Raw genomic sequence first — 19,576 nt, 5'->3', positions numbered from 1 at the left:
GTCAAACCCATGAAGAGACATGGATAGTGATACCACCACCAAGCACTGTAAGAACCAGCACTTTAATAAAAAAATCTGCTCACACTCCACACTATCACTTTTCAATCAAGCTATTCCTAGACTTTTAACATGAGAAAGTCCAGAGATGGGGTTAGCTCAAATTTTTGCCTGCAACGTTCACAAACACACACACACACACACACACACACACACACACTCTAACACTCTGTCTCTAGAATGGAATATAAAAATGGAGGGTTGCTCCACAGGAGTATGACGCTTTGGGAATCATTTGCCTGATCATGCAGTGAAAGAAATTACACATTGGCTCTAGAGACAATAAGCTATAGTCAACTGGAGAACAAGTTGTTTCTGCAGTCTATCATGGAAAAACATAACAGTATGTAGTGTCGTTACAAGTACCTACATTTTGTTCCAGGGTTGTTATATCTTGTTCAGCTTTTGAAAGTTTAAATTTGAATTCACTTATTTGTCTGTTGCTATCTCCTGGCCAAAAAAGAAAAAAGGGCTGTCAACTGAATTTGTAAACAGAGTTCACTGAAGGCTTTATTGGTAGTTCCACCAATTCTTTTCTCACCTCCAAAGAGGTTAACTGTGAATTTTTTTCCTTTGAAGGAACAAACCTGGGAATTACAGCTCTTGAAGGTGAATATTTTATCTCCTAAGTCATCAAGAGCTTATGATTTAAAGCTCAAGACTTTTAGCCATTAGTTTTACTGGAACACAATACACAAGGTAATTAAATTTTAAGGGCTTTTTGGTCTTGAGCATGGTAATAGTTTACTTCTTCGAAGATAGAACGATCTTCTTCATTCACATTCAAAGGACAGGAACAGTTCCCAAGAAGTTTTAGCCAAGTACTGAAGGGAAGTGGAGCAGCCAGCTCTTTAAAGACGCTAGCCCACCTGCAGTTCTCAGCTCAAATGAGGCAGGGCTACAGAGTGACTTATCGAGTCAGGTAAAAGAAATTGCCCTGAGAAGTTTTGAAGAAGTTGTAATGGAACCAGACAAATGTGTTCCACTTAATAAAATATACATTTTCAAATTCAAACAGCTATATGCACTACAGATTAGAGAAATCAACAATTTCCTAACTCTACCCTCTCACCAGATTCTGAAGGCACCTTCACATTATATTATATTTTCACAAGTGTACACTTCAACATAGGTGTGAAGCTGAGGCACATCGCCATGTTTACACATGCTGGGAGCCTCTGCAGATTGTAGCTTCTCAATGCATGTGTACACAGCAAAATCAAACTTGGGAATCTTCCCGACAGTCCATGTTCCCCATACAACTGCTTTAGATAGATGCTTAATTGGTCCAAAGCAGTTGGAATATGAAATTCACAGATTTCAGCTGGTAGGCTTCAACCCTTTAGGGTTGTTCACTGAACACCACCTCTGTTCTATTTATTAACAGCATGCACGTAACTACATTTACAAAATAATGTAAGTATGCCTTCTTTCATTTTATTTCACAACATGTTGAGATTAGGCTCTTAGACTTCATTTACACCACCATCACTGCCCAAATTGCAAACCACTTTATACACAGAAAACCATAACAGAAACAAAGTATGACTATTCCGACAATGTATTTTGGAATCTAGAAAAAAGTTAATGCCAATTTCTTTGAAAATATATGCAATTGCAGACTAAAAGTATACATACTCTGCATTTCAATTAACTGCAAATCAGAACCATTTTCCAATCCTGTTAAATCAGTACTTGTGCCGTCATTTCTAGAGGACTTTTGTCGTTCCTCTTCTAACTGTAATTTCAATTTTTTAATCTGAAACGAAATAAAAGCAAGCAATTAACATTTTGGGAACTGTCAGTCCACTATCAAGTGTATTCTTACTTGTCAGTGTGTGTCACTAGTATTTACAGTAATACTTTTTATGGTTATGTACAGATGGCAACTACTACCAACAGCCCACGGTATTTATTTCCAACCATAAGTACCGGATTTGTCTGATCAAAGTTTGCTGCCATCAGCAAGGTAATAGTGACTTAGTTGTGGATATGTATGCACAGTAGTTTCTCTCCTTAACTACAGAATAACAGTATCACTGCTTTACAACAGTAGCAATAAGTTGATTTCAAGTGGCCAAGAGTCAGAAGCAATTCAACATGGAGAGGGCCTAAATTTGCAATGGCAATGTCAGAAGAGTAAGGCAAATGGACAAGTTACCTAGGGGTAAAATTTAACACCCTTTTGAAAAAAGGATGTCAGCTATAATAAGTTTTTTTTTAAGCTGAGCACGCAAAGGCTGGCTTGGAGAGGAAAGGTTGGGCTCGGGGGTGGAGCGGGGGAAGGGATCGGGGGAAATGGGGGAAGATGTATGTAAAAGACAAAATGTCAAAAAAAAACCCACCAAACCATTAAAAAAAGCAGCAGCAGCTGAGGTCATGCTTGCTCCCAACAAGCCCTTAGTATGAAACAGATGTTACGCATTTTTTAAAAATGCATTTTTCATATATATGCTGAATCCAGTTCTCCATGTAGCAGCCATTGAAAATAAGTGGCTCCAAACAGATCTTGTATTTTGTTAGCCTTTGGGCCAATTATCTGTTCCATTTAAAGGAAACCAGAGACAATCTAGTGTTAGACAACCAGGCTGGCGTCTCTTTTAATTTCTATGCAATTTTCTTAGCAGATACCTAATTTTTTTTTAAAAAAGGTCTGTCTGCCTCATTACTCTGCTAATGTACTCTTCTAAAAGTGAAGCAAGGCTAACCAGCTGGAAGGGCTCCCTGAGGAAAATAATACAAACTAGCTTGACCAACACAGAGCATCTGTGTCCTAGTTGCTCGCCTCACCCCGTGACAACCCCCTCACCCCAGAGACCTCCCCATTCTCCAGCACAGCAGCGGCAGCAGCAACACCACTTTCCTTCCCTGAGCTGCCTCCTCCTTGGGCCTCCCTCCTCTTCCGCCTTTCTGCTGCTCCTCATCACCAGCAGCGCCTTTCTGCTGCTCCTCATCACCAGCTGCCCCATCAGTTTCCTGGCCACCCCCGAGCTTCCCCTCCCTGTGCCTCCCTCCTGCTCCTCCAGTTCCCGGGCCGCGCCCGAGTCACCATCATGCTGCCCCAGCTCTCTCTCACCACGCGTGCACTTAGCACTGCGTGGGTGGGGCTTGCCACATACAACCTAAGCCTTTCATATATAGATAATTATGTGTGTAGTGTTCCTGAATGCTCAAAATGCTTCACATTAATTTCTTGTAATCCTTAAAACAACTCTGTATTACCTTCACATTGCAGAGGCTGAGAGGGGAAGTGGCCTGCCTAAGGCCATCTAGTGAGCTCACAAGAGGAGCAAGATTCAAACAGAAGCATCCTAGGTCTGTAATTAGTGATAAATGAGATGTAGTGAAGTTCCACAGTATGACCCAAGCTAAAGCAGTGTTGCGCAACAACTGCCAGGGCCTGGTACTATTTCATAACTTCATCCATTTGTTTTATATCATCTTATGAAAGCTCTAGTATGGGAGTTTCCTTCATTTCTTTAGAAAGTTTCTGAAAACAACAAACATTACCTGCGATAACAACTCGTCCTTTTCTCCTGCGAGCTTGCGTAGCCTAACATCTAAAAGGAAACAATTCAATCAGAAAGTGAGAATTCTGTTCCTCATAAGAGTAATCTTTTTTTGGTGAGAAGATTAAGAACACTTTAACAGAAGGAATCTGAACATTCTTAGCTAGAAACAGATGGGCTATTTCCAAGCAAGACCACACAAAAGTAGATGACAGTTAAGACTGTAATAATCCTAAACATACCTCCTTGGAATTAACTGACTTGCTTCCAAGTAAATATGGTTAAACTTGGGGGAAGATAGCAATAGCACTAGCACTTACATTTATATACCGCTCTATAGCCGGAGCTCTCTAAGCGGTTTACAATGATTTTAGCATATTGCCCCCAACATTCTGGATACTCATTTTACCGACCTCGGAAGGATGGCAGGCTGAGTCAACCTTGAGCCAAGATAGGCACATCACCATTGAAAAATAGCATGGATACCTTGCAAAATTCAGCATTTGATAGTGAGACAAACCAAGCAGGTAGATCAGTGTATTGTTCATAGGACTGCTGCTAGTTCTGCTCTTGTGAGCACAAACTAACCAACTATGCTAGAATATCTACTGAAATGGCAGTTAGTGCAACCATCAACTTAGGCATACATTTCAGCGTTTTGCACATTTAAATACTTTTTAACCCTCAGAAGGATCCTGGGTGGACTTTACCCTGTTTGAGAAGGGGGTGGGGAGAGATAATATAGGTACACTTTCAATGTTCTCCAACTCCATATTCCAGGTCAGGTTCAGGCTCAACCTCAGCGAGGTTAAATGACCTGTGATGTTTTATCTACCTCCCTCGTAATATTGTTTAAAACTGCAGGTTATATGAATATGGTTTTTGCCAACCCCTGTTGCATGGAAAAATGAAAATACTATGTGATTATGGTACTAAGAGTCAAAGAGACCCCACAAAATGCTATTGTAATAATATAATCACCCTTTATGTCTATAGATGCTTAGACCAAAATCTGTTCCTCCCATTTCTTGCAGAAAAGGAGCACAAAAGCTCTACACACAATATATTTTCTATATACATGGATAATAACTTAGGTTCTTTGGTTGTTCAATATCTACAAACTAAGAATACTACAAATGTACTATATGAATCCAGTTTTGGGGTAACAAGTATCCTGAGTTATTCATGACTTTAAAAACCTGAGGACTGCCTTTAGCATGACACCAAATGCAAAAGTAAAAACTCAACACTTACTATCCAATGTTTTATCTGAAGAAGAAAACAAAGGCAGCACTAGGGTACATATCATCCACAGTGTAAGCTATATTATGAATATACAGAAGATATTATGTTTAGCCTCTATGCTCCTTTCCCACAAGAAAAGGGAGGAACAGGTTGGTCTAAAAATCTCTAGACAAGTGATTGCATTACCACAAAAGCATATTATGGGGTCTAATTGACCCCGAGCACCATAAGTGCAGAGTACTTTCAGTTTCCAGTGTAATGAAACTGGGGCTGGCAATACCACAGTATTTGAATAAATTGCAATTTTTAAAAATAACATGGGGATGGGAGGTGGATGAAACACCACAGGGCACTTAATGTTCTTAAGGATGAACCTGACCTGGAACATTGAAAACAAATGTTTATGATGTTTTCCCCTTCTCAAATGGGATCCATTCCACTCCAGTTCCTTCCAAGAGTTAAAAAATAAATAAATACAAATTATTACCCATATGAAGTATAAACTTCTAATCACTTAAATATTAACACATTTAATATATTTAAATTTACTATGCTATTTGATTAAGCAAGAACTAAAGTCTTGGTTAAGATAAGTAAAGGTCTTTACTTATCTTACTAAGTAAGTGTCTTTAGCATGTTAAGGTAAGTAGAAGTCTTTATTTTGGTGTGTGGCCCACACTGGACATTTTGATCTAAATACACTGAAATGCAAATTCACCAGCCGGCAAGAAAAATAGTTCTCTAAATTTTACCTAGTGGTCCTTCCCCTGCTGATTCCAAGACCTGAGCAGCTTCTTGTGATACAACAGTTATTGCACCAACTACTGGTTCATGGTTGATATCACCATTTGGAGTGCCATCTGGGATTATAACTAATCCATGTTTCTGGGGGTGGAAATAGGGTTAATAGTATCTAAAAGAAAGCTAACAGTTTGCCAATCAACTCTTAACCAGCACAGTATGAAGCAGCAGCATCATTATTCCTGTTTGAGTCTCATTATTTAGGAGAAGTGGGATATTTTGAAGTAATAATATTGCACTCTTATGTTGGGCCTCCATCCCCCATTCTTACATTTGTAAGTGTCACTACTGCTAACATACCTCTCCTGTCTTCATTGTTTCCTTGAGGTCAGCCAGCTCATCTCTAAGCTCATCTCGTTCAATCCTAATGCAGTCAAAGTATTCTTTCTGTCTCTCTAGGGCCTGGGGTGCAAGCAAGTAGCACAAAGAAAGTGGCACAGAGAAAGAACACGTGATAGGTAAGAAAGATCTCTTGCAAATAAAAGATAATCAGTTGAACAAAGAGTGAAGCAAAAAGAAGAACAGAGCCATTTACAGTCCCGTGTTTGCCACAGAAGTGCATGTTTGGCATCAACACTCCTCATTTACAACAGATCTGGCAAACATTAAAACAAGCCAACTTCTGTGATTCATTAAAATTACATGCTAAACTATAAAGGCAATTCTAGTAAATTACTTCTAAAGCAATTTTAGGCTTTCTGCCCAGCACTTGAGCCAAACTGAATGAGCCAACAATCCCACAAAGTACCAATCATAGTTCTAAAAATGTTTGTTTGGGCTTCTGAAAAAACTTGATAATGTCAATGATAAACTTGTCTAATTTTACAATCCATAAGCTATATGTATGCTTTTATTTAAAGCCTAGCAGTGTTCGAACTTGCCAGCTAGCAAACCTAGTCCATTGTGCTGTGTGGAAGATGGGCTTTTCAGAAGTAAAAAAAGAAAGGAGCTTGGGGACTTTTTGAACCTAGAAAATAATGTCCATTATATAAGGACATCTAGCTTCAAAAGGAAATAAGAGCTAATTCCTTCAATACAATGCCCATATACACCTTTTCCATCATATTGGTAATACATGATCTCACTGAAATCAGTGGCTTCCAAGTTAATTATGATTAACAGGTCCTATTGATTTCAATGTAACTTACTAACTCTGGAATGCCACCAGAATATACAGATTTGTACCCAATTATGCTAAAACCACCACCATGCCTTGTCTAAACGTTTAAGCGCATAGGTAAATTAAAAGATCTGCAGTGTTCCCTCAATGGCAAACTGTTAAAAGGTTGGTAACTAATCTACATATACAAATCCTCCAAGCTATACTTTATTTTTATTCAAGAACAAGATTATCTCCAAAATCCACAATTCCTGTACTAATATCTACCTGTAAGACTAGAAATTTATCACTGCATTACTAGTATATATTTCTCATTTTTTAAGTTATACTTGTGTAGGTGCACCAAATTTGAGGCTCAAACTGCATGCTATATTTACTTACAAAAATTCAGCATGAAATAAAACATTTTTTAAAAAGTTTATATTATTAAATTAGCTTCTCTTTTCAATATTGGAACCATCAACAATCCTAATGCCAATTTATGCCAGTCTATTCCTCATTGCTCGTAACCTCAGAATTCATCTCATACCCCAATTTTTTTATCTTTCCAATTAACTGTCTCCTGGAGGTCAAACACCTCTTTGGTTATAGATTCTATTTTCTGCTGCATGTGTTGGTTCTCCTGCAGTAAACACAGGAAAAAGAATAAAAGGAGGGAAGAGACAAGTAAAGGAAATTACAAGCAGACAGAAATAAATAAATAGGTAAGTCAATGAAAGACAAAAGATGAAGTTTTAAGGAACAGAGAAACGTGACAGAGAGTCTCTCTCTCTCTCTCTCTCTCTCTCTCTGGATTAAACCAAAAGAAATCTGAATAGCTTTAGGACAGGCTCTATACTCCACTCAAGTTAATGGTAAATTTGTCAGTGATTAGTTTCGAACCAGAAACTGAGGCATAAAATGTAGGTTGCCACTTTGCTTTACAACCTATTAAACCCAACATATTCCCATAGTTTAAAACATCACTAATACAGGGGTTCTCAAACTTGGGTCCCCTGATGCTTTTGGACTGCAACCCCTGTCGTCTCCAGCATGGAAGTTGCAGTCCAACAACATCTGGGGACCCAAGTTTGAGAACCCCTGCATTAACACATTCGGACAACTAACCAGGCTTACACACTTTATCAACTTATAACTGCATATCTCTTTTCATACTCAAAGCAACAAAATTACAAATGTAACAAAAATATGGTTTTTGAAAGTAAGATTGTTAAAGTAGTATGTGTCAGGCAGTTCCAACATGCAAAACTGAGAAGATTTGGCAACAGTCATATGAGGAGGAATTAGAATTTTAAACTGTGTATTCCCTTCCAGGACCGCCATACCAAAGTACAGTATACTGCTTTTTATGTTATGGCCCACATGTGCTCTTTGATCCCATCACTCTTAGATCCTGGATCAGCTCCTGCACTCTGTGAATCAGTACAAATAGCACACACTGCAGTCCTTCCTGGATGATACCACTTTAGATGGCAGATTCAGTCAAGGGACTACTTCAATAACTCTCTAGCTGCCATATTGAGGGGGGAAGCATTTAAGCTTTTAAAAGCTACCTTCTAGTCCCCCACCCCTAATGCAGAAGCTTTTTTTAAAAAGTAAGAGAGATGGGGGAGCCACTCAAACATGCAATCCCCACCTCAGTCTGGAGTATAGAGTCAGTCTGAGCTCATCTTAAGAGTGGAGGGAAAGGGCCAAGCCCTCACCAAGGACAGAGCCTTCTGGAAGCTTCTAGTTGCATATAAACTAAACTAGTATACAGATTCTGAAAATTGTGGTAATTGTTTTTCCAGGAAGGTTTCTGAACCTAAGATTTTAGATCATTATTTCTCAGTGCTAGAAGACCCTTGAAGTAAAAGTAGCTGAAAAAGTAGGGAACAGGAAGGACGAAGAAGTTGACCATTTGTCCATCAAATTGTTTAAAGGGCTACAGAAGTAGACACAAGGAGCTGCAAAACAAAACTCATGAGGTCACACCGGAGTTATTACTACAGAACACTACTATATCGCTTTGCAATTATTTGTTCACAGAGTACAAAGCAGCAAATTGGTTTTGATCTGGAATCTGGATTCATAAGGGGAAACTGGAAGCATTTAAAATAAGAATATGACTAGAGATATGAACACAATTTTAAAATGTCTGTCCAATATAATATAGACTGTCAAATTTTATATAACACATGCAATAAAAAGTGTTTATTCAGTGGTATTACTTCAAAGAAACTCCATAAAATTTACAGACTGAAGAAAATACCGGAATTAAGAGGCAAAAAGGGACCTTTTCACTACTGTTAGATCTGCGAGACAAAAAGTTGAAATGAGATAGCATTATAAGTTTATTCTATTCCAATATCTCAAGTCAAATATAATTTTGTTAACTAAGATGTATTCTTGAATTCATCCCTTTTACTCCTGAAATGCATCTATGTATACATATCTGTGAACAAATACATGCTGTAATTTCATCTGAATAGGTCATTTTTATTTCAATGAAAGTTGTCAGCCAAGTCTGAACATATACCTCTATTAGTTCATCTCTTTGGCGAAGGCCCTCTTTAAGTTCATCCATCTTATGCTGCAGAACAGTGCACATGTGTTTCTGCCTTTCCAGTTCCTGCATTATACAAGTATCAATTAATCAGCTCATCTCTAAGCATAACATTAATTAAGAGTAGATCATGTGGTAATAACACAAGACAAAAACCTGGCAGAAATGCCAATATCATCCCTGGCTATCAGTTTGGACTGTTATCCCGATTCAACAAAATGACATTTGTTGAGATAGATAGATTTATTTGGCCACCTTCGAAATTATACACCACCTGTCTCTGCCCATTACAACAAGAGTGGACTTACATCAGGCTAGAGTAGTCTACCCAGTTATCTACTTTACAAAGCAAGAGTACATACTCAGGTTCTTTTCATAGTAAAGCATAACATATCCCTGTTAAGCTATCCTGTGTGTACCCTCTAATTTTAAGAGCTGCTCAAGAAATGCCTTGTCGGATCAGACTAAAGTCCATCTGTGTCCCCAAAGGCCATCCAGATACCTCTGGAAGATCCAAGCAAAACATGATTATGAATGCTATCCCTGTTTGTAATCAGTATCTGGTAATCAAAGGTATACTGCCTTAAAGATTCAATTTTGTTCTACCATAACTAAGGAATTGACAAGTTGTAAGAGATGGGGAGACTCTTATTTCAGCACGGAGTGTGTTCTAAAGCTTCAGGGCAGCAATGGATAAGGCCTGTCCCTGAGTAGCCACCAGACGAGTTGGTGGCAACTGCAGATGAACCTCACCCGATGATCTCAATGGGTGGTGTGGCTCATAACACAGAAGACATTCTCTTAAATACCCAGGGCCCAAGCTGTTTAGGGCTTTGTATTTTGCCCAGAAACTTATCAGCAACCAGTGTGGATCTTTTAAGATGGAGTGATATGGTCTCTCCGAGATGACCCAAAGACCAACCTGGCTGCTGCATTCTGGACCAACTGCAGTTTCCAGACTACATACAAAGAAACTCTACACAGAGTGCATTGCAGTTGTCAAGTTTGAAGGTGACCAGCAAACGTACTACGGTTCTGTGGTCATTCATCTCAAGAAACTGATGCAGCTGGCGTATCAATTGAAGCTGATAGAAGCCACTCTGGCCACTGCCTCAACTTGGGACACCAGGGAGAGGTTTGTGTCTAGAAGCACCCCCAGATTGCATACCTGTTCCTTCCAGGGAAGTGTGCCCCATCCAGAACAGGCAGAACAAAATCATCCCCCGAGCTGCGACCCTGCACAATAAGTAACTCTGTCTTATCTGGATTTAGAAATCGAATTATTATTGTTGTTGTTGTTTACACAGTCAGACAGGTGTTATTGACTGGTTTGTTTTATCCAGACATCGAGTCCTTCCCAAGGACCTGGGATGCCAGAATTTTATTGTCAATTGTTCTAGCTATCATCGCAGAATATAGGCTGTTCCCAGTAAAGCTGCTTTTTGTAATTGGCTGGTGGTGATTTCTGTGGCCCCTATGGTGTTGAGGTGCTCTTCAAGGTCTTTTGCAACTGCACCCAGGGCGCCAATGACCACTGGGATTATTTTGGTCTTTTTCTGCCACAGCCTTTCAATTTCAATTTGTAGATCTTTGTATTTTGTGATTTTTTTCTATTTCTTTTTCTTCTATTCTGCTATCCCCTGGTATTGCTATGTCGATTATTTTGACTTGTTTTTCTTTCTTCTTGACTACAGTTATATCTGGTGTATTGTGTGGCAGATGTTTGTCTGTTTGTAGTCGGAAGTCCCATAATATTTTTGCATCTTCATTTTCTACCACTTTTTCAATTTGATGGTCCCACCAATGTTTGGCTACAGGTAGCTTGTATTTTTTGCAGATGTTCCAGTGTATCATCCCTGCTACCTTGTCATGCCTTTGTTTGTAGTCAGCCTGTGCAATCTTTTTACAACAGCTGATTAGGTGGTCCACGGTTTCATCTGCTTCTTTACAAAGGTGGCACTTGCTGTTTGTTGTGGATTTTTCGACATTTGCTCTTATTGCATTTGTTCTTAGTGCCTGTTCTTGTGCAGCCAGTATTAAAGCCTCTGTTTCTTTCTTCAAGTTGCCATTCTTAAGCCATTGCCAGGTCTTGGTGATGTCTGATTTTCCACTTATATTGTGCAAATATTGACCATGCAGGGGCTTATTTCTCCATTTTTCTGCTCGGTTCTTGACTTGTTCTTTTTTGTAGGCCTGCTTTTATTCATTGGTGTTGAATAATTTCTCATTATTGACCATTTGAAGTGTCCTTGATATATTCTCCAAGGCCTCTTTTCTCCTCTACTGTTTGATGGACTTGCAGCATTCCTCTTCCACCTGAGCCGCGAGGGAGGTAGAGCCTATCTACATCACTGCAGGGGTGTAGAGCATGATTGATGGTCATGATTTTCCTGGTCTTACGATCTAGTGTCTCTAGCTCTGCCTGGGTCCAGTCTATTATTCCTGCAGTGTATCTGATAACAGGTATTGCCCAGGTGTTTATGGCTTTTATGGTGTTCCTGCCATTGAGTTTGGACTTGAGGATCTAACTAACTCTCCTGATGTATTCACTTCCAATTTTTCTTTTAACTTCAGTGTGTGCGATGTCATTAGCTTGGAGAATGCCCAAGTATTTGTAATGTTCTTTCTCTTCCAGGTTCTTGATGTTGCTTCCATTGGGTAGTTCTATTCCTTCTGTTTTTGTTATTTTCCCTCTCTTCATTATTAATGCAGTACACTTGTCTAGTCCAAACTCCATTGCTATATCACTACTAAATATACGGACAATGTTTAGCAGTGATTCGATTTCTGACTGGGACTTTCCATACAACTTCAGATCGTCCATGTACAGCAGATGGTTGATTTGACTTTATGTTTTAGATGTTTGATATCCGAGGCCTGTTTTGTTTAGTATTTGTGAAAGTGGGGTCATGGCGATTACAAACAACAGAGGGGATAGTGAGTCCTCTTGGAAAATGCCTCTTCTAATGCCAAACTGTCCAAGTGTCTCGCCATTGATTGTTAACTGTGTACTCCACATGCTCATTGCTTTTAAAATAAATATCTGAATGTTTTTGCTGACACCAGTTGTTTCTAAACATTTTAGTATCCATGTGTGAGGCAATGAGTCGAAGGCTTTCTTGTAGTCAATCCATGCAACACTTAGATTTGTTTTTCTTCTCTTGCAATTTTCTAAAATCATTTTGTCAATCAGCAGCTGGTCTGTTGTTGTTGTTGTTAGTTTGTGATCTCTCATCCAGCCCATCACCGCCTCCAGGCAGGCATTTATGTAGGTTATGCAGGTTATGCCTTCTCCTGATGATGTTAACATGGATAAAAGGATTTGGGTGTCATCTGCATACTGATAACACCCTGCACCAAATCTCCTGATTATCTCTCCCAGCAGTTTCTTGCAGATGTTAAACAGCATTGGAGACAATATGAAGCCCTAAGGGACACCATACCAAAGTATGCCAGTCCCTGAGAGACACCATCTGGAATCTGCCTGAGAGATAGGAGTGGAACCACTGCAAAGCAGTGCCTCCCTCCCACAAACTCCTCAGATGATCCAGAATGATACTGTGGTTGAAAGTATTGAAAGCCACCGAGAAGTCCAAAAGGATCAACAGAGTTACACTTTCTCTGTCAATTCCCAATGGGAGATCATCCATCAGGCCGACCAAAGCAGTCTCCACCCAACAGCCCACCCGAAAACCAGTTTGAAATGGGTCTAGATAATCAGATTCCTCCAAGACTGACTTTGGTTGCCAAGGTTATCAAATTTCTTAAAATATTTCAGCTGTTTCAGATGGACTCTTAACAGAGAACTCCATTCTTAGATGCACAGTAGGCATGCTAAGGGGAAGGCCCAGAATTATCCTCAGGGTATTATGTTGGACTATTTATAATTTTTCACTCACTGTCACATTCCACCCCCAATCTCTGCCCCATTGAAAAACTACAAAATTATTTCCCCCTGAAGTATTTTGAGCGCTGGAGCTCTTGATCCCACCTGGAGGAAAAGAATTTTAAAATGACCCCCATTGTACATCAATAGAGCTGCATTAAGATGGAGTGACCAAGATAAAGATTTCTGAAAGGAGAGACCCAAATATTTAAAAGGAAGGGCATTGTTCTATTTTCTGAATGTTAATTGTCCATCTGTGTTTGATTCTACTGATACCAAAGACTACCACTTTTGTTTTACTGTAGTCGATCCTCAACTTCTCCATGCAGTAATCGGCCAATCTAACCAGCATTCTTCTAAGCCCAATCCCGACACAAGATCCAAATGCCATATCATCAGCATACATCAAGATCAAGATTTTGCGCCCATTAAGTGAGGGAGGGAAAGAATTTGAAACTCCATGGCCTGTACTATATTACTGAAATAAAAAGGGAGCCAACAGACAGCCCTGTTTTGACTCCTCTGTTTAATAAAATGGTGTCGGATAGCAATCCTTGTTGACCCACTCTCACCTTGGCCATGAGATCAGAGTGCAGGTCAATCAGTAGTACTGCATTCTAGGGAGAACTACTTCACATTCTGAAAACCACTAAGCTGATATGGTCAATCATCCTGAGCCAAAGATAGGTAAGAAATATACTTTCCCCATGTTTAACTGTTAACTAATCCAAGGGGGGAGCAAGTGATAGCCTGGATTGCCACAGAAAAGTGGTTACACAAAGAGGTTTGCATATAGAGACATTCAGACTAATCCTGTACCAAAGGGCCAGGTTTTCTGTCACATGAAGGAGAGAAATGATTCAGTGACCACCCCCTACAACCCTTCTTTTTGTCAGCAGGCACTGACAAAACAGAAAGAAGGGGGGAATTGCCCAAAATTGCACACCAGTCACATGACACAACACTCTGGTGAATTGACACAGTGCTGGTCTGGATATTAGACCCTGGCTCCAAGTTACAGAGGGGAAAATCCTTGTAGGTGAGGAGTTAATTTTGTCCACTTGTGATGCACTTATCAGTATCCGTGACAATAGTAAATGATAGGTAACCAAGGTTAGAGGAAAAAATTGCCTTGTGCATGCTCTCTCACTCACACTCTCACTTTCTCAAACACACCATCATAAAATTTGAACTAGTAAAAACTTCCATTCTACATTTTAAAAAACTTGGTCTGGTTAATTATGTAGAAGTACATATTTTTAACACTCAGCTAAACAAAAGGCACACTGCCCATTTTATAGTTCATAATACATAAAATACCTACCTTTGTCTTATCTTCATTTTCCCTGTAGTATTCTGCTAACTGCTCTTCTCTTTCTTCAACAACATCTTTTAGAGTATCCACTTGATAGATCAAATTGTTTTTCTCATTGTCCAGCTGGGCATTAGAAACCATTGCTTTCTTATATTTCTCTTCAACTTCAGCAAGTGAATCCTGGGTACATGTTGGACATCATTAAACTTACTCCAGTAAAACATTATGAGTAAAAGTATTTTTGCTTGTTTAGTACTTCATGGATGCAGTTTTGTTTAATTAAATCTGCTAATAGATTTAAAGAATTCAAAGGAATTATAATATGAACAAGCTTTTGTTCAGCTTTAACAAAAGTTTAATATGGCTTTGTACTATTTTTCTGGCCAGTTCCAACAATCCAAGCAAGTTATTTACAAACATGGCTTCATAACAGAACCTGAAGAAAGTGCAGTCTTGAACAATTCAGATTATACATGCAAGGTTATAGCATTCCGATTCCTTTCAGTGAGAACTTCCCCTAAGTACACGGTAAGACTGAACTACTAAGTTAAATAAGGCTTGAACCATTTCAGCTTCAGTTAGGGGAATATTCTATACTTTTAACTAAGCTTCACAATCAGGAAGGAAAACACATCTGCATTTGATTGTTTGGCTCTCCACACCCTCGGTAGGAAATGCTATCCCTAAAGAGACCACCCTTCAGAATGATGAAAATATAATATTAATGTAAGCAAGAAGGTTGTTCGCATAATATTAATATAAGCAGGATAACAGAAGTTTGTTATCTATTAGCTAACAAATGTAACCCCATATATGTATAAGAAATCATATAATCCCTAAGATTCAGTAGTCTTGCTAGAGAGAAGTGTCAGGTCAGATTTATTATAGCCTCATATAATGTTCATATCTAAGTTCATTCATCCTCTCAAGGGAAGGACTGAATACCTATCCAAGTGGACAGTCTTCGAGCTATATTCATAAATGAGAAGTGAACTCAGACCAACTTTCCATCTAAAGTGTTAATATTATTTTTACAGGAGTATATTGTTCCAAGTGCCAAGCATTAATATACTTTGTCTTGAAGTCTACAGCAGTATTGCCTTCACTTCCAAACAGAACTCCATGCCAAATGTGATACAGAGTCGGACAAACCCTGCCCTGAAGCATTTTCCCTCTATATAGACCACACCACACTGTGGGAAAGAAACTTCTATAAGCCATAATTGGATGACTTGTTAGCTTCATGAAGTTTCCCCTTCTGTGAGGCACGTACACTGTAATTATTTAATGGGTGTATCAATGCAAGGATAGCGTATTTGTATGCATGATTTGCTAACTAGCAGAAGTAGGAGGACAAAACATGGACGGGAGGAAAATGAGATAGAAAGACTTGTAAAAGAATACTGATTAATACACTAAGTGAAGTGGAAGGATTTGCCCTCAGTTGTCAAATCAATATTCAAACTATATTCTGCAGGAAAGAAGAGAGCAATATCTGTTCTGTGCTTTTTATTAATAAGATGCATTTTCTTGTTAGAACAAAGACAAAGGTCATATACAATAGGAATGTAATCCAGAATTCACACACATCAACATAATTGAGAAGAAACAATCACCTAACACATAAATGTTAAATGAATTCATGTATATGGTTTATGTAGTACCCTATCAGTAAAACTCAAGGAGAAGAAGAGGGAAAATGAAATTAATCTTGGCAGGAAGATAACAAGAAGAACAGATGACTGGATATGCTAACTCATATTAGATATATGCCTCTAATTGGCAGGGACATGCTCACTGACTGGTAGAGACTATATAGGAGATAAAGAGAAACTTCAAACTGCCACAGGGTGGTTCTTCTAGGCTGAATTTCTCGTTAACTGCACTGCTGAGTAGCATGAGGAATTCCATAAGAACATAAGACTAGCCCTGCTGGATCAGACACAAGGCCCATCTAGTCCAGCATCCTGTTTCACACAGTGGCCCACCAGATGCTGCTGGAAGCCACAGGCAGGAGTTTGAGGGCATGCCCTCTCTCCTGTTACTCCCGTACAACTGGTACTCAGCCTTTGAGGCTGGAGGTGGCCTATAGCCCTCCAACTAGTAGCTGATTATAGACCTCTCTTCCATGATCCAAGCCCCTCTTAAAGCCATCCAGGTTGTTGGCTGTCACCACATTTTGTGGCAGAGAATTCCACAAATTGATTATGCATTGTGTGAACAAGTACTTCCGTTTGTTGGTCCTAGATTTCCTGGCAATCAATTTCATGTGATGACCCCTGGTTCTAGTGTTATGAGAGAGGGAGAAGAATTTCTCTCTATCCACTTTCTCCACACCATGCATGATTTTATAGACCTCTATCATGTCTCCCTGCAGTTGTCTTTTTTTCTAACCTAAATAGCCCCAGGTGTTGCAGACTCCTATCAAGTCATCTTTTGGTAGACTGGTAAGGGGATTTCCAACATCCAGCTATGCACAGCTTAGTTGCTGCATAACGTTGCTTTAACAATTCCTTAGGAAAGTAACCAGGGTCATCTCGTTACAGGAAAACAGATTTTTACATTGTTGTCACAGTAATTGGCGAGGCTTGTAGAACCAGGCAGAGGTCCTATATTTTAATTAGTTTGTAGATACAAGTACTGTTGTTAACTTCAGCCAATTGGCTAGGCTGCCAAAAATGCTTGGGGAGTAAGTGAGCTTTCCAAGTAGGTGCTTAGACATGACCTTTCACAGTTTTCTAGAGGGAGGGAATTCCATGACTGGAGGGAAGGCTCTTTAATAGGGGATGTCTGTGCTGTTTATAATCCAGGCTTAGAGGCTGTCTTCAAACTTATTTTCTAGACCTTGTGAGGCAAGAGGTGATGTATATTGTACATGCCTTAATGGATCATACCAAAATTCTCTCAGTGTTTGTATTTAGCAGGCACACACACAGACATCTGGTTTTGTTTGGGATTTTTTTAAACTATGTTTTTGTTTGTAGTTTGTTAAAGTCAGTTTAAACAAGCAAGTTCTTTTGAGAAAAACTGATTTTTCATCCCCCCTCCTCCACACCCACCAACTAAATAGTGTGCCCTCACAATAATATCATTAACATTTTGGTCCAAATAAAAAATTTCAAGGTTAACAAAAAGCCACATTAAACTTTTCATACGATTAACTATACTGAAATATATCATGTATTAAATATGTTATCACTGCTGTTTTCAATTATACATTAACACTTTTTAACCAAACACATTTAATTACCAAACATAGAAATAAAATCTGACCCATTCCTCAATTTGTATGTTAGCCGCATGCTTAAAAAAATAAATTGAAAGATGTGTTAGTAAAGCACCATTAGTGAAAGTGGCAAAGACTCCATTACCAACGTATTAACATAGTGAATGCATGCTTGGGAGGAACCCTGATACCTTTAGTTCTTTAAGTCCCTGCATGTATCTCCCCTCTACATCTTGTATCTGGTCCTTAAGATCATAGATATCCTGTAGGACATAGGAATGAACCATTGCATAAGAACATTACAAAAAATTTAGTTTAATTATGTGATTTTAAAAAGCTTGGGAATTTAGTCTGGCCAAATTACAACAGATTGTAATTGAATGGGGGGGTCCTTTATTCTCTAACTGGCTAAGATGTGCATGTTTAATTCAATGTTTACTATAAGTATAAATCAACAGGCAAAATGAAGGCATAATGTGCAGTACCCAGATTACAATCATGAGCCCCACTGAAATAAATTAGACCCTGGAAATATATACAGTGATTACTGTGAACTGAAATCTTTGTAGTTTCACAGCTATAGCCAATTCTAAATAATAGTTTATGTACTATTTCTTTCCTAGACTACTAAAAAATAGTAAGTACTAAATGCTGATCAAATTGCTTTATGGAAAAAATTGGAAATAGTCTATTAAGAGATTTAAAAATTATGTTGCAAGGTGTTCAAAGTATCTGTATCAAACAATGACAGTCTTATGAGAAGCTATAATTCCTTATAGCCCAATTTTAAGCACATTTAGTGGGACATAAACCTCACTGATTTCAATGCAACTTAATTTGTTAGGACTGCAAATGTATGCACTCTTAAGGGTTACAATGTTGGGCCTCATGCAATCAGCTGTGTGACTAGTTCTACATGCTGAAGGGAATTTTAGACTTCAGTTTTGTGGGTGGTACTTTCCTTGACAGATGGTGGACCTCTTGAAACAGAAGGGAATTTCAAAAACTAAAGCCAAGGCTTTTTGGATCATGGCCTGTAGTCTTGCTTCAAGTCAGATGCAGGAGAATAACTTTATTTTCTGCCAAACAAACATTTGCTCACCCGCAATTCACTTAAAGAAGCATCAGGATCCACCAAACTGCTAGTGTCTCCACTTCCTCGTCTAGATGAATTTCCACTCAAAGGAGTTGCTGAATTGCGCGATGCTGGCTAAAGGAGGGGAAAAACCACCATGTTCACATTCCAGCATGGTTTAACACCTTCCGCAGATACATCATGTAGGTAACATTTCCACATAGTAATAACACATTTTGATTTAAAACGTTAACTGACTTTTCAACTATCATGATGATGCGTTTCCAAACTTTCTTTATACTTCAGTCCATCTATGTGCTTGTGTGACACTTTCAGGTTTCGTCTCCCTCTGCCCGCCACCCAGGGCCCTTATAGCAACAACTGAACAAAACCTTTTTAACTTTTCAGCAAAGATGGGAAATACATTATGAGTTTGGCACAGCATTGACTGCACCGTATCCTGCCAAATGCACAGATGAGAAAATGCAATGAAGTCAAGCAGCAATACACAGGAAGTCGATGGTCCAATCAAGCCATACACCTTCAGACAGCTCAACATGCATCTTTGAATTGACCGAAGTATGGAGAACGTTGGTGTGCTTTAAAATTGCTTATAACTTGAGAACCAATCTAGTTAAAAACTCACCCTTGTGTAGAAGTCAGAATATGGCTTGTCACTCTTCTCTTCTAGCTGAAAACCAATTATATAGAGAGAGATTTAGTATTAAATCTGAACCATTTAGTCAAACAACAAATCCTGAGTTACCAATATCCTTCTTGAGTATGAAACCAAACCA

At 38.9% G+C, this 19,576-nt stretch overlaps 1 protein-coding gene and 1 long non-coding RNA gene across 25 annotated transcripts in view; one reads left to right on the top strand and one right to left on the bottom strand.

Annotated features, from left to right (window-relative positions):
* LRRFIP2 (LRR binding FLII interacting protein 2) overlaps positions 1-19,576 on the bottom strand; it is a 65,854-nt gene that overhangs the window by 7,595 nt on the left and 38,683 nt on the right. For 10 of the 24 annotated variants that reach the window (XM_053259851.1, XM_053259860.1, XM_053259853.1 and 7 more), the window contains 11 exons: positions 19,426-19,470; positions 18,807-18,914; positions 17,896-17,967; positions 14,488-14,658; positions 9,251-9,343; positions 7,262-7,354; positions 5,913-6,014; positions 5,564-5,696; positions 3,568-3,617; positions 1,696-1,816; positions 428-507 (listed from right to left, as the gene is read on the bottom strand). In XM_053259851.1, coding sequence (XP_053115826.1) covers positions 428-507; positions 1,696-1,816; positions 3,568-3,617; positions 5,564-5,696; positions 5,913-6,014; positions 7,262-7,354; positions 9,251-9,343; positions 14,488-14,658; positions 17,896-17,967; positions 18,807-18,914; positions 19,426-19,470 — 1,068 coding nt within the window. The remainder of the gene's footprint in view (positions 1-427; positions 508-1,695; positions 1,817-3,567; positions 3,618-5,563; positions 5,697-5,912; positions 6,015-7,261; positions 7,355-9,250; positions 9,344-14,487; positions 14,659-17,895; positions 17,968-18,806; positions 18,915-19,425; positions 19,471-19,576) is intronic. The other 14 variants (XM_053259859.1, XM_053259865.1, XM_053259867.1 and 11 more) reach the window with 5 other exon arrangements.
* LOC128329190 (uncharacterized) lies at positions 1,813-19,451 on the top strand. Its single transcript, XR_008309553.1, has 4 exons — positions 1,813-2,026; positions 3,293-3,372; positions 6,012-6,070; positions 19,188-19,451. It is a non-coding gene; the product is annotated as an uncharacterized LOC128329190 (long non-coding RNA).

The sequence above is a fragment of the Hemicordylus capensis genome, chromosome 6 (assembly GCF_027244095.1).
Source record: "Hemicordylus capensis ecotype Gifberg chromosome 6, rHemCap1.1.pri, whole genome shotgun sequence".
Classification (NCBI taxonomy): Eukaryota; Metazoa; Chordata; class Lepidosauria; order Squamata; family Cordylidae; genus Hemicordylus; species Hemicordylus capensis.
The sequence above is the reverse complement of the archived record's forward strand: the minus strand, read 5'-3'. Positions and strand labels throughout refer to the sequence as shown.